Here is a 15,641-nt window from a genome sequence, read left to right on the forward strand (position 1 = left end):
ACCACCTGGGGTTCTTGAACATGCGCTTAAATCGAATTAAACGTTCCTCTAGCATTTCGCCTCTGTCGAAATGCGACCGCCACCGCCGGGATCGAACCCACGATGGTCGGGTCAACAACCGAGCACCGTAACGCTGGTTGAATAACCAACACCCCTCACTCAGTTTCATGTATATTGTGTCTCGCTCGATGGTTTGGAGACAGATGGGATACCTCGCCAAAGATGGCTCACCAGAGTTCAAGTTGGGGGTTTTATTGTTGCGATTCAACGTACACGAAACAGCCGTCGAACCAGGGATTGGGGCAAAAGAAGGCGTAGAGGAGGTCTGTGCGCCGAGCGGCAGCTAGCCTCCTTCTTGTCCACTGGCTGTGCTCTTATTTTAACGCGATAGCGTTAGAGAGCTCGTGTCGCAGAAATTCCGTCGTCGGTGTCGGGACCGTTGGTTGTGAGCGAAAAATCATCCGTGAGCGAAAAATCGAGAAATGAAATGGACAACTATGTCCATCTAGCGGAAAACATATCAAGCCAATGCCGCCTTTCCAGAGGAGGCGTTGATCAAGCAAACAGCAAACGCTAGATAATGTGCTGCCATCTGTGAGGCATTGTGAGATTCTTTGTGGCCTCCGAGATGGCAAGCGCGCGGCGTGCATCTTGGAGGCCATGCGACTCTTGCTTTAGATCAAAAACCTGTATGTACCATTCTCGCGCGCGCGCGTGTGTGTGTCTGTGTGCGTGTGTGTGTAACAATACACATTAATAAGTATGCACTTAGTGGTTGAAGTGCGCACTAGGGGCCGGATTTCGCTATTGCGTTCAACTCTTAAAGGCGAAGCTTAAGGGTCCCCCATTTTTTCAATACATAGTGTAAATAGCCCACCTTGCTTATGTTTCGCACCACGTACTGTTTTGGTGGAGGTTGCCGATCCTCGACGCACGTATCTAAAGCCACGGGTCTCCTCAGCGGTGGCTACATCGAATCTGCCATCGTGCATTATGTAGAAGATGACTCGCGAGGCTGCCACAGTCGTCGCGGTTGCCTATCTCAGGGTTACCAGATTGCGCTATTAATAGCAAAGTTGGGCTACATGTTATCTTTTTCGACGTCGAAAAAACTTATTTAACTAGGTGGCTAAATTTGAACTGCATTTTAGCTTTCTATGCGACAGAATGTATAGAAACTTGTGTTTAGCGACAATAAGGTGCTGTACGGACATGTATGCAAGCGCTATTTGTCTTTGACCCCCACCGTCATGAAGCGACGAAAAAGTTAGGAGGGAGCATTGCGCACCGCGACTGGAGCCAATGTGTCGGCCCTACACGTGATCAAAACGTGAGGGCACGCGGTAGGTTTTACTACTACGGGTTAAGCTCTATTTTCTTGACCTTCCTGCGTGAGCAGGCCTAACTGCGCCGAACAAGCGCGCTTTGGGTAAAAACTACCGAGCAAAAAACGCCAAAGTCGCGGCAGATTTAATTTCTAGCGTGATCTTGACGCAAAAAGCTACGAGTTGGGCCGTCACTGCGGGTTTCACGGAGCGTTCGTCCACCAAGGCTGGTTGCGTGATGTAATGCTCCTTCCTATGTTTTTCTTCATCCACGCTCAAATATTTTTTTTCCTGTGCTGTAAGACAATTCGCGTCTAGATTAAAAATTCTGCACTAATGTCGTTCTTGTGTCTTGTGCAGTTACAAATCCTGCGCCAGGCCCGTAGCCAGGATTCTTTTTTTTCGGGGGAGGCCCACTTGCTGAAAACCTGGACAATTAAAGCAAGGCACCTATTTATATTATTTCTTTTCGGTAAAACACCCACCTCCATCGAAATTTCGGGGGGGGGGGCGCCTAGCTCCCCCCCCCCCCCCCCGAAATTACGGGCCTGTCCTGCGCCTAATGCAGCTCCACTACCGTGAAACCCGAGGAAATGCACAGCACGGGCAACCCAGATATTCCCTCAGTACCTGCCACCGCCTCGGAAATCGCGCGCTTGCTAAGGCGGTGGCGCCCTCTCTTGCGCGGCGCGGGTAGGGTATCAGCCGGCTATTTCAGAAGCGTTTTTCGCGATTTTAGGTAAATTGCCGCGATTAATTTTTGGTTATTCCTGTAGCTTATATTATTTTAGACCTCGTTCGTTTATTTTGCACTGGTTTTGAGCATTGTTAGCCTTGTTTTATGCCTGTATAGACCACTGCGTGACCATGCGACATGAGACAGAGGATGGACGACAAACCGGGCCCCCTAAAGTGCGATGAACCTAAAAACGTAAAGCGGGACCTCCCTGTTGGGCAATAAATCCGTGACATTATATGGCGTTCTTTGCAGTATGATTAAAGACAACATACACATACACGCGCGAACATCTAGAGGCGATGTACGGATGTTCCAACTACCGGAAATCTGTGCATTTCCATCCGCACACTCTTTGCTTCACGGCGAACGACCAACTCTCATGTGTATCATAGACAGGTCATATTTGTAGAAATGTATTCCCATTCATTCACTCGCGGTGACAATTCGAAAACCCCATGGCTCTCACAGTCCTGCATTGAATATTTCCCTGTAGAACAGGAACAGAGTTCATAAGATGCCGGCTCCCCTGATAATGAACTCTGAGTGACGATACATACTTTTTATCATTAAAAGGCACGTAATTAACTTTATTTCCAACAGTTCTCGTAATTACAAATGAAGCAGACTCAAAGCCAATGCCGAAACAGAGTTGATCTACATTATCAGGAAGTGATGATGGTTTTTGTATTGTTAACTCGACTCTCTCGAGAATGAGATTGTAGTTGGCAGACGTTTTCTGTCCCATTGCGCAGGTTCCGTCGAAGGCAGTACTTCGACGGGGGTTCAGGTCGGATAGCGTGTATCTTGAGGGTTTGGATCGTGCCCTTTGGTGCGCCAAGGCCAAGCGGTGGATGCCGAGAGGTCAAGTGGTACCAACGCCACGCGGTACACGCGGCGGATGCCGAGAGCGCACACATATAGCTGCAACGGTGCGGCGCCACTAGTGTTTCTTGAATCCCCACTTGACCATGGGCCCCAGGATTGGGTACTTGCTGTACTTTCCAGACGAGAAGTACTGCCGTAGGTTGGGTAGCTCCTCGAAGCGCTTCAGGTATGCGACCAGTATGGGGAAGCCCTGGAACACGCCCGCGTTCAGCTCGTAGTTCCAGTCGAGCGCCTCGTACGCCAGGAAGTCGACGTACGTGAGCCGGTCTCCCAGCACCCACAGCTTGCCCTGCAGCAGTTCGTCCCAAGGCCGCAGCGCGTTCTCCATGTTCTCCTCGTACTTGCGACGAGATTCTGGGTAGTTTGGCGAGTGCACGGCCATCACCAGGTTCCAGGCCAGGTCGCGCGCCTGCTGCTCGAGCATGTCCAGCTCCTGGGTCTCCTGCTCGTTCCTGCGGGAGAATTCGTATATTAGTGAAGTACAGTGCCGTGTTAGAGGCTCGAAATATGAATAATAATAATAATATCTGTCCCAAAACCACGATATGATTATGAGAGACGCCGTAGTGGAGGGCTCTGAAAATTTCGACCACCTGGGGTTCTTTAACGTGCACCTAAATTTAAGTACACCGGCCTCAAACATTTTCGCCTCCATCGAAAATGCAGCCGCCGTGGCCGGGATAGCTCGAAACATGAAGGACGTGTATATTAACTGCTCACAGCATATAGCTTCGTGACATAATGCCATGTCTGGTCGATATTCGAGTCATCCGAAAGTGCCATCGAGCAACCATGGCCGCTCACTATACATCACCTATAGAGCGGTATATAATATACAAGACCGCGCCCTACGCGCCACGTAGCCGAGATCATCCACAGCATGTACTCCATGCTGTTCTTTGTTCACTACCTCAACTGCTAGGCTGCCTTCTTTCTTCGACTGCAAATGTTAAGTACATAACGATTATGAAGGCTAAATACCCAGGTATACGAGCGACCACGTGCTTGATGCAGCTTGTCAAGCTCGCAGATATATATTATAGCACGTTCGACATGCTGGCAGACATTTTGGCGTTGCCACTAACTCCGCGTCCTGATATGCACACAGGCTAGCAAGTGCTTTTTTTTCTCTCTCGCATTTCAGTTCAATTTCATTCAATTCACCTTTACTTTTCCAGACGAAAATACACGTTTCTGGAGTTACAGTAGAAGCTCGATATAACGAACGCCATTTTACGAAATTCTCGACGTAACGGATTTTTTCCATCTTCCAATATATGCCCCATTGAAAACCATGTACCTTCTTTCGCCATGTAACGGGGTCGTTTTATACTGCACACCCGATTCAACGAAGTCCGAGCGCACCGCGTGCACGTACCAGGAGCTTTCTTGAAAGGTTGATGAAAATGAAAACTTTCGGTGGGACAAACAGCGGTTTGCATGTACCCATTAATGCACAAATTTTGCCGGCGGGCTTCAATCCGCGAAGCAGGACGTACTGCTGACCATCTGCTGTGTGCAGGTGCCCCAAAAGCAAAACGGAGCACGCGAGCTGTTGCCAAACTGCGCAAAACTTACGCAAAACTGCATGCCAGCGCGCTCTATCAACAGATGCGCTGCAGATATCGAGAGTGCGTCGGCATATCTGGCTGACCCATCCAGATATTTTGATGCTTGCCTTATCGCCAGCTCGAGCGAAGCCGTGCTGCTACCATCACTGCTCGTCAGGGGCGAAAGTGGTGGCATTCTTGGCGATGCAGAAAGATCTCTTCACGACGCGGGCAAACAAATGCATAAAGCATTGAAGGCGCCCCTGACGAGCAGTGATAGTAGCAGCGCGGCTTCGCTCGAGCTGGCGATAAGGCGAGCGTCAGAATATGGGGATGGATCAGCCATGGATCAGCCAAATGTGCCGACGCACTCTCGCTATCTGCTGCGCATCTGCTGATACAGCGCGCTGGTATGCAGTTTTGCTTATTCTAAAAAGACAGGGCGTGCAAACACGGACACAAGAAGAAGTCAGGACACCACAAACGCCTGACTTCTTTCTTGTGTCCGTGTTTGCACGCCCTGTCTTTTCAGAATGAATAGTACTTACCAACTAGCTCAGCTCTCTGTTATTCTAAGTTTTGCTTAGTTTGGACACAGCTCGCGTGCTCTGTTTTCCTTTTGTGACACCTACACGTATGAAACCCTCTTGGTGCCCTTGGTGCTAGCCGGAGTGCCTCGGAAGCTGCGGAACACGTCCCGCTATGACGTCACCGGCATGTTGGCACGGGAAATTGCAACCGGAAGAAGGCTTATATATATACAAAAAGCGCTCGCCGAGCACATTTTCTTTGACTGGTTTGATGTTTGACCTCGTTTTGCGTATTGGCTCGCCGAGCGCAGTAAGTGGTTTGATCTGGTACGTGTGTGTTTTCCTGTTCACGATGAGGGGTGTGCCTTGCAAAAGGAAAGTATTTTGCATATATGCAAAGGCCAGAACTATCACGGAGAGCGGCGAAACGAGGCGGCTGCTGCTGAAAGGTACTGGATTTCGTCCAGCACGCTCTCTCCAATTGTGAAATTGATGGACAGCATCGTTAATGCCGTCAGTTACTGGTGGCCCGATACGAAAAAAAAAAAATAGGTAAAGGAAGCTGTTGATAGCGCTATTACTTCCGGAGTTTATTGGCTATTTTTGCGGTTGTCCACATAGGGGGATAAACCAGAAGTGTTGCCATCTTTACCTGCACTGTTGAAACATGCGAACCTCGAATTAACGAAACTAGCGATTTCACGAAGTTTTCGATTGCAAGTAACACTTCATTATAACGATCAACTGTAGTACGCCCATAAAGACACTTTGACTAGGCCCATTTATAACCTCGGTTGCGAAACAGGGTTGACGCCCACTTTAATCAAGAGCGAACAGCCACCTGGACACGTCTTTGGTTGTCCTCCTTGCTTTTGTTTATTAACTTTCGTCTATTTGTTTTTCACTAACATTGCTCTCTGTTTCTACTTTCTTTAGCGTTGGTAAGCAGTGATATGGCGCCGACGTACGGCTACAGCCATCGCATATATGGGCAAAATCGCATTCAGATACCAGAATAAAAAGTCATGTACGTGTATATGCTGTGTTGCGCCCGCCCTGATATGTAGCGTTCACACTACCTATACCATATGTATTTATACACACTTACAGTGCTCAGCAAGTGAAACGCGATAACCGACTTGCATGGCGCCACAGTTACACGCCGGGGATGCCCAACTGGAATATAGAATAAAAATTACACTATCTCCCGCTAAAGGGGACCTTGAGGCGATGCAAAGCCGGAGGACTTGCACGATCGCGTTCCGTTGGCGTTCGTTGGGCATGCTACCGACCTCGCGTCGTGGAACGCAAAGAGGAACGCTACGCGCGTCGTGTCTTCCCTCTAGCCTGGCCGTTAATTCTGACAGGGCGAGCGGGCAACGCGGTCGACAGGCGCACGAGAGGGGGGGAGTGTAGGAGAGGACAGAGAGGTGGAGGGGACGCGCATCCGCTGGCGCTCATCGTGGCGTTGCGCAGTAGAGAATGAGGCGCACAAGGGGGGGATGGTGAGGGGTAGTTGAGAGTAGAGGGGGAGTGGAGAGGAGGTGTGTGGAGAGGGTCTGCGCATGTGCAGTAAAGGTGGTCACGCCGCACACCACCACCACCAACACCGGATTGAACTCCGCCATAAGATGCTTCGCATCTAATTGAAGCAGGCGCTGTGGGCTCGTATTGTGACAGCATTTGACTCCAGGTGATCACCTGCAGCTTTCTCGGCGGGTGAGAAAATGCACCGGTACGCCATGCGGGTCGACTATCACGTTTCGTCTGCTGAACATTGTGCGTATATTAGCATAAGCATTCTATTCGAAGCATCAAATCTGTCGTAAGTACTGTGCGCAAAATGTGTCGCGCGTTTTTTCTTGGATTCCTTATGCGCGTAGTACAGGAATGTGAAGACAGGCATATTGGGCGTATCGGTAGGTCTCCATGATAAATATAAAGCAGCGCTTAACACACGGGACAAAGAAAGAACGAACTCGCCCAATCTGCCTGTCTTTTTCAGTTTATTTCTAGTACGCGGGCTTCTTTTATGTGTGCATCAGCGCCTTGTGTGCTTCTTCCTTTGTATACCGTGTGTTAAGCGCTGTTTTATATTTACCACAGCAATGTGTTCAGCTGATGTTCTGCGTATCCCACCTTGCGGCGAGGTCGTGCTTTCTGGCCAGGTAACGGATGATGGCCATGCTCTGCGTCATCTTCACGTCGCCGTCGATGTAGTACGGCAGGTTTGGAAACCGGAGTCCCAGCGTGAACTTCTCCTTGAGCCACTCCTCGCGGTCGTAGTCGGGCGCCGCGCCGAACTTGTACCGCTTGTCCTCGAAGGGCACGCCCTTGTAGACGAGCAGGTTTCGGATCGGCTGGCCCAGACCGCGCAGGTCCCAGTAGCCGTACGTCGGCGCCATATCACTGCTTACCAACGCTAAAGAAAGTAGAAACAGAGAGCAATGTTAGTGAAAAACAAATAGACGAAAGAAAATAAACAAAAGCAAGGAGGACAACCGAAGACGTTTCCAGTTGGCTACCATGTGTTTGGGGAGGGGAAAAACGGAATACTCAAATGAATAAAATGAAATGTAGGAAAAACGACAGACCCACACACATGCTAACAGTTCAGGAGTGTCTGTACCCGCCGCGGTGGTCTAGTGGTTATGGTGCTCGACTGCTGACCCAAAGGTCGCGGGGTCGAATCCCGGCTGCGGCGGCCGCAATCTGATGGAGGTGTAAATGCTAGACGCTGGTGTTCGTAGATTTAGGTGCAGGTTAAAGAACCTCAGGTGGTCGAAATTTCCGGAGCCCTCCACTAGGGCGTCTCTCATAATCATATCGTGGTTTGTTCAACCCCAACAATTATATTACACGAGCGTCTGCGTTACGTACACGGCATTCGTGGCCTCATGCGCGTAACAATATCCAACGGTGTAAGATTTTTACGGCATATATTTTTCTCCGTGAGTGGTCTTTTATCCAGACGGCGGAGATAAGCTTCCAGAACACATCTTTTAGTTTGGAAGGATGGGTGGCATAACAGTTCTTCAGTTGCCTCGTCGCATGCCACAAAGTTCTATTGATTCTAATGTTCCCTCCCTTTCTAATGGACGCGTGGCACATTATATGAAGCAACCGATTGAGCACCATCACCATTGTAATAGTTCCGCAGTTGCTTCGGGCCAATTTTCAATGTGCGGTGACCTTTTTCAAGTGGTTGAAGGTTTACCATACGGAACTTTGGGCTAGTTCGTTTTGCTGTAGACATGTGAATCACAGCGCGAATTCGAACCTAATTTTGCGTCTACTGCAGGACGAAGGACTCTGCCAACGATCTCCGTGTTACGGCAAGTGATGAGTTGAAAACGCCTTGTTTGCAAACATCGCTCACCGCAAACTGATGCATGAGCAGCTAAGATTTGATGGCTCAACATGACTTTTTATGAGGTAAGTTGACGTTGCACAACCGCAGATTCGCGCGTGCAGGAGCCTCATGCCATGGTATCCTCTTATTCAGAACGTAGGCCATCCGAAACCTGTAAGCACTTCCCTAAAACTGAATTGCTGCTAGTGACAAATCGATTTGGCCAAAGCCATTCAAAAGTTTTCTACCGTCTTAGAAAGCTCCCATCAGGCTTCTGTACATCGTATGCAGCACGGATGTACGGATATATTGCCACGCAGGCTTCTTTCTTGTTACACGTGTGACCACCGATAAGTCCAAGCCCCACCGGAACCTCTTCGATTGATTGCGAATTTTTTGATGAAGGTTTCGCGCACGATGCAAGTATAATCTAGTTTATTATGGAACTCGCGCGGTCACCAACGATAACGCTGGAATATTCGAACCTGCGTGTTTATAAAAGCCGACAAATTTCACAGACGAGCAGATTAGTCGACCCCCGACGTCTGCGCTTGCCGCTCTCGCTATACAGCGAGCATTGCTTGTACTTTGGGTTTATCTTTTACTGGGCACAAGTTAGCCCCAGTAAAGAGTCTTCATCTGCACCAGCTTGTGTTCTGAATACTTCACTGACACTATCACATGACAACGTTAAACTCGCTGCGGCCGTCCTATTGCCTCAGTGAGCACAAATACAACTTCCTCGTTTGTCCTGTTCTTTCGGCATACGGAACAGACGAAGACAACTTCTTCACCACAGTCACGTACGTGTATACATGCGGCAGCGACGGCCTTGCCGGCAGTCCGCTATTGATGCGGTCTTACACAAAACGGGCACTGAGCGTCAGCGAAGCGTGTAAACAGTACATGCGCGCGGGTACGTCGTCTCGCTATTGCGCAACATTCATTGCATGTACGCGGCATTGAACGTGTACTCATACGATACAATCTCGGCGAGACAGAGCGGTATGCCGCAAAAGCAGCGACACAAGCGCTGAACAATAGCGGAGCGGACACCAAGTGGCGACGGGTGTAACTGGAATGCGGGAAAGACGTCCCCGGGAACGCCAAGGCCGTCCTTGACAAGGCAGTATACCTTAATTCTTTATATACAGGTCGTAAGCTGGCAAAGTACATGTACACCAGAAAGAAGCTGGCAAAGTACATGTACACCAGAAAGAAGCTGGCAAAGTACATGTACACCAGAAAGAAGCTGGCAAAGTACATGTACACCAGAAAGAAGCTGGCAAAGTACATGTACACCAGAAAGAAGCTGGCAAAGTACATGTACACCAGAAAGAAGCTGGCAAAGTACATGTACACCAGAAAGAAGCTGGCAAAGTACATGTACACCAGAAAGAAGCTGGCAAAGTACATGTACACCAGAAAGAAACGTGCGAAGACACACAGCGCTGTGAGTAGTCGTTCGTTTCTTGCTGGTGCCCATGTCATTTGTCCCGCTACAAAGAAGATTACGGAATGACCCAGTACCAACAACAAGCCCACGTATACGCCCTTATTGACTTTATACGCAGGCTTTCGCGTTGCATGCAGCTCGTTCACTGGCAGGAGATCGGAGCTGGTTGTAAAGCAGCACTTACGGTACCCGGCGGTGCTGGTGGGTTCCTTTCCACGAGAGAAGAATCGCCGGCCTTGGGGGCACGGGACAAATCACGAGTGTCGCGCTGGCCAGGAACTAAGACGTTAATATTTACGACGCAAAGTGTTCGCTAATGTATGACAGCCACGGGCTTTCGTGAAAAGCTGTGAGGACGGCGCGAGAGGCACAAGGACGATGAGCGCCAGTAAAAAGGTTATCGTCATATAAAGACAGCTATATTGTATGTGTGTAATCGTAATCTCTTGCAGCCGGTCATTTACAAACACTAACCTTCGACCTTGCGGTGTTGTTTACCGTCGCATTCAAGTTATTGCTGCGCCATTTCATGGCGAGCGAAGCCTTTCACGCGACGAGAAAGTTTTTATTCCATAGCGAGGTTGTATGTATACTCTCGCAGTGAGTCTCGTATTATACCACCTGGCTTCGAGCAAAGGGCGCGCGTGTATTGCGGTAAATTGATGATGCCGTTTCGCGGACACTGTTTGACCAGTTGCGTTCCGGCTTTCCAAAATGAAGCGGCGACGTGCCGCACCTTACGAGGAATCAATGGGTAGCCTCTATACAGGTAATGACGGTATACAAGCGTGCCGTGCTTTATATAGGAAACAAGTTCGCGAAAGAAGCCGCTTCGAGACGCCGCTGTACCGACGTGCTCCGAGTGTCAATAATGCCGATGCATTTACGGGGTGCCGAGTCGTGAAAAGAGAAGCTTGTCGTCCACCAAGAGATGGCGAGAATCTATACACACGAAATACTCTGTTCGTGAATGGCCCGCAGCTCTACAAGACTGTATACGCCTTTGTGAGCTTCGGCAGGAGCTGACGTGGTTGGCGAATATAAATATAGAACCAAAGACAAGAAAGAGGAGTAGGTCTTCGGTGCAACGCAGACCGAGTCGGAAAGATGGCAGTGAAATGCGCTACTGCCAACTATTTATTTCAGGTTCAAGGAAAATGCATGCTTGTGTAAAAGGAGTCATAATATAGTCGCGGAAATTCGAGAAAATGCGCTGTCATCACAATACGTGACAATTTCTAGATTTTTCAAATAGTTTGTGGTCAAACAAACCTCACTCGCCTTCGAAAAACTGCCGCTGATGCTACGCTGATACACATGCCGCGCTGCTAACATGTATGTACAATCGGCCCAACAAAGGGGCGCAGTACAAGGAAGATAAGGCATGCCGCAGACTAACCAGTGCAAAACCTTAAAAGTAAACAGAATATTTGCAGCAGATTTATACTTCTGCTCCCTAACTAAAAATGAATAAATTGTGCTGTTTTACGCACCAAAACCACGATATTATTATAAGGTATGCTGTATAATGGAGGGCTCCGAATTAATTTTGGTCAGCTGGACATCTTTAACGTGCACTTACATCTAAGTACACGCTTGTGCTTCAGCATATCGCCCCCGTAAAAATGCGGCCGCCATGGACGAAATCGAACCAGGGTCGACTCCTCAGGCTTACCAGCGCAGCATGTTACCCGCTGAGCTATGGCGCACGAAGCTGCTTGTCCCCATAGATTGTCAAACTTGCCGAATCCTGTAAATCGCATCATTCTACAGCATAAAGATTATGTCAATAATAATAATTATAAGCCGTTGCAATGTAACCCATGCTTTGCCGTGGCGCAAAAGTTTACTGAGTGCTAAGTCCAAGAGGAAGTTGATTTTATCGACAAGTATTGCAGATTGGTCAAGTTGGTGCATTATAATATCGTATTGGTACAGCGCAGCTTATTTTGAGTGCTCATCCTGTTGCCTGTGTTTCCTTCGCTGTTGCCTCTTTTCTTCATGCTGCGCTATACCAATACGATATTGATTTTATGTGTTTTAGTGGCTGATTACAGGGGTAATATTGATTACTGCTCTCACCGCGGGCAGAAACACAGATGCAGTTCTTAAATTTATTTATATGTAACTTTGTTTGCCTGATGTAAACTTTCTGCGTCGCTAGTATATGTTGCATAACGGGTTCCTCAATTTGCGCACACTCACTCTCTGTATTGCAATGCAGACTTGCCCTGGGACACATTTGCTCATGTTTTTTTTTATTCTGTATGGAGAGAAGGACATTTATTTCAAAACGCAAACAAAGATGTATGCTTGCTTTTTACCCATAAAAGAACACTGTTGAAACAAAAAAGACTAGCACTATCAGAAAAAAAGAAAAAGAAAAGCTTTGACACATTAGCGCATTTTCACGGAGTTCTAAAACAGCGTTGGAAACTTGAACCAAATTATTAGGTTGCGAAAATTTCTTCCCATCATCAATTGTTACACAAAAATGTAACTAACTATAGTGTAACCGCCAAAAAATTTGGGACGTCCGGTTTCTTACGTAGTTTTAACACATTCCGTCGTCAACCCTGAGAAGAGGAACCTGGGATTTAATAATTTTTCGTTCTGAAAACCAACCAGGGCTAGCGTATTCACATGCCAGAAAAAAAAAATTACGCTTGAATCGTACGCAAGACAAAATTCTAGACAATCCTGGTGATGAGCACAACGTTAGCGAACCCAGCTGGCAAATGACAGTGAGTGCTTACGAAAGAAAAGTTTCGTTAATTCGGTTTCAGGGGCCAAATTCACTAAGCTCCTCGTTCGTAAGTGCGTTTCTCCAGGGGCGTAGCCAGAAATTTTTTTCGGGGGGGGGGGGGGGGGGGGGGGGTTCAGGCATACTTTATGTATGTTCGTGCGTGCGTTTGTATGTGTGCGTGTAATATATACGCAAGCAAAACTAAAAAAATTCGGGGAGAGTTTGAACCCCCTCCCCCCTGGCTACGCCCCTGCGTTTCTCCATTGGTCAGCTGGCTTCAGTATTATAATATGTCCCACATCGTGATCGACTAAAATATTTTCTTACGTAAATATTTACCGTACGACGTTTTTGAGTTACCCGCCGCGGTGGCCTAGTGGTTATGGTATAGGTACAGCTTACTCGAAGGTTGCGGGATCGAATCACGGCTGCGGCGGTTGCATTCTCGATGGAGGCAAAATGCTAGAGGTTCGTGTGCTTAAATTTATGTGTACGTTAAAGAACCCCAGGCCGTCGACATTTCCGGAGCCCTCCACTACGGCGCCTCATTATCATATCGTGGTATTGGGACGTAAAACCCCATCAACAACGTTTTTGTGAATACGGGCCCAGAAGAAGAAGAGCACGCTACTCACCTCGGAAACTTTGCTGCCGGGTGTCCAGTCGGCGAGTGAACCGGAATAGGGCGTGGAGAGCGGGTCCCCTTGCCCGGCAACAGGTGAGGCGAGACGAGGAAGTCAGACAAAAAATAAAGAAAAGAAACCGTACAGCTCGTTCAAGGTCAGGTACTACCGTACTATGTACTACTACCAGCGATGAGGAGGACAGGAAGAGATATAATGGTCGCTGAAAGTATAAGTGGCTCTCGCCCATCCCTTGCGGTGAGGAGGGTTCCGTTACATAGGTCTGAGAAAGAAGGGAAGCCGCCGCTCTGTGGCGCCACTGGCGAAACATTCGCGTGTGTGCAAGGCACAGCGGTGTATTATATAACTATAACACGCGCCTGTGTACTTCTACATTACGCGCCGCTGCCTTTTTTATTCTCCAGTCAGCATCGTCACCTGTACCTGCTGCCCTTTGTGCAACAGGTACGGACCGATCCACATAGCTGATCGCTCAGAAGAAGAAGGAGAAAAAAAAAGAAAATTGCGAGCTATCCTTGTGTAAACTTTCCTGCGTAACAGCTGCGCGTCTATACTAGAGAGAGAGAGAGAGAGAGAGAGAGAGAGAGAGAGAGAGAGAGAGAGAGAAAGCTCTTTAATGAAAAACAGAGAATTCTGCCAGCGTACCTAAAGGCGCCTACATGCTACTCTGCATAGGGGAGGGGAGTGAGGACAGAAAGACCCTAGGAGGAGGAGGGCAATGCGTCTATACTACGCATTGCTTAATGTGTTGGAGTGTTCGAGCAGTTATATTTTCGAATCGAACGCGAACTTTCGAGAGAAGACAAAACGACCTGAGAACGTCGAGTTGAATGTTTACTCTATCTGAATAAATTGAAATGAACTAGCTCCGTAGAGTTCGTTTGGCAACAAAATACTTCTCCTCGTTATTTCATGCATGCAATGCCACGCATAAAACCCCGCAAGCTTGTTTGGTTATCGTACGAATGCTTACTGCAAGTATTACGGCCCGTGAAACTTCCACTGTAACTTTTGTAATAAATTTTGCTGTAATGGGCTTTATGTGACTATAAAATTACAGTTCACAGTTGAATATCACACCTACATACATTTCTATGCCACTTTATCAAAGCAGGTGTTTTATTCTTCAAGGTTGCAGGCTATTTTAATGGAAGCAAATCGAATGTGCTTTGTCTTACCGTCACTAATTTTCATGTTTTAAAATATTCAGTTGTTTTCTAAACCAGACTGCTATTAAATTTTCGTTTCATAGTTTTTTCTATGATGCAATTTTCTGTGGGGGCCGAACATCAAGCCTTGTGGCATATTTAACTGGAACGAGAGTTGAATGAAGGAAGGGAATTTTGAGGGCTCGCTAAGTTGTTTGACATGACCTTAATGAAAACCAGCAGATAACGAAGCCAAGGAAGGTATAAGGGGCGTTAATTGTGCTGTTTTAAGTGCAGTGCAATAATTGCGATATAGATGCGAAGAAAGTAAAGTGGACGAAAGGACAACTTACCGCTGGTAGGGACTGAACCTGCAACCTTCGGATCAGAATGTTGCAGGTTCGGTCCCCGCCGTTTTCAGTGGGATCTTTCTGCGTGGTTGATTTAGTATATTATGAGGCACTTCAACACAAAGGGGTCATTGAATAGCTATAGACGCCACTTGATTATACATCACACAACACCATCATCTCGGGTGGTGTGCTGTCTCCACAGGCATATGAGCCCAGTATCCACATACCGAATTAGATCTCCTTTCACCATGGTGTGTGCCCGAGCTGTCAATCAGGAAGTAAGATTGATTGAATGAGTATATGTTTGTGTTACATTAAACCGAAGATTTCCAAAAATTCTGCTGAAATTAAAAGAGAAACCACAGCCAATGTATGAACTTGTATGGTTTCTCAAATGTAATTCAAGCACAGAGCAAGCACCGTTCATGTTTTATTCGCGTCAAAATATTATCGCATGGATACGTTAAGGTGCACGTTTTATACATCTGTATATTAAAAATAATAGGAGAGCTGTCGCTCACTATTGTATACAGCAAATCATACACTAAATTAAAACGAAAAGGTCCGTTTTCTTCACAGGGACGCGGTGACCGCGGTCACTCGGACGATGTTTCAAGGAGCCTGGTTCACTCGAATGGCTCAGTGGTGTTAAACTGCGGTGCTGCCCAGTCGAGAAGGTATCCGCCGTAGGTGTTGGTGGCGAACACTGACGTCAAGACGATGACAGTTTTTGCGACCGCCGCAATCAGCACCTGTGTACAAAGAAAAGACAAACTTATAATTATTTTTTCAGGGGGCACGAGCGCGTCGGCGAGCACCTTCGGTTTTCCGAATATTCTGAAAGAAGTCTCGTAAAAAATAAAACTTGCACGAAATTGACGGCTGTGGTTCGAGTAAGAGTTATGTTGGATAT

At 47.7% G+C, this 15,641-nt stretch overlaps 2 protein-coding genes across 2 annotated transcripts in view; one reads left to right on the top strand and one right to left on the bottom strand.

The window, feature by feature from the left end:
- The window catches only part of LOC119390101 (ADP-ribosylation factor-like protein 6-interacting protein 1), a 351,524-nt gene that overhangs the window by 106,209 nt on the left and 229,674 nt on the right, over positions 1-15,641 (top strand). The gene's annotated exons all lie outside the window — the stretch shown is intronic.
- LOC119390107 (glutathione S-transferase) lies at positions 2,619-7,483 on the bottom strand. Its single transcript, XM_037657656.2, has 2 exons — positions 7,169-7,483; positions 2,619-3,401 (listed from the first exon to the last, which is right to left on the bottom strand). The coding sequence occupies exons 1-2, from the start codon at positions 7,432-7,434 to the stop codon at positions 3,005-3,007; spliced, it is 663 nt and encodes a 220-aa protein (XP_037513584.1). The 5' UTR covers positions 7,435-7,483; the 3' UTR covers positions 2,619-3,004.

This window comes from Rhipicephalus sanguineus, chromosome 4 (genome assembly GCF_013339695.2).
Source record: "Rhipicephalus sanguineus isolate Rsan-2018 chromosome 4, BIME_Rsan_1.4, whole genome shotgun sequence".
Taxonomy (NCBI): domain Eukaryota; kingdom Metazoa; phylum Arthropoda; class Arachnida; order Ixodida; family Ixodidae; genus Rhipicephalus; species Rhipicephalus sanguineus.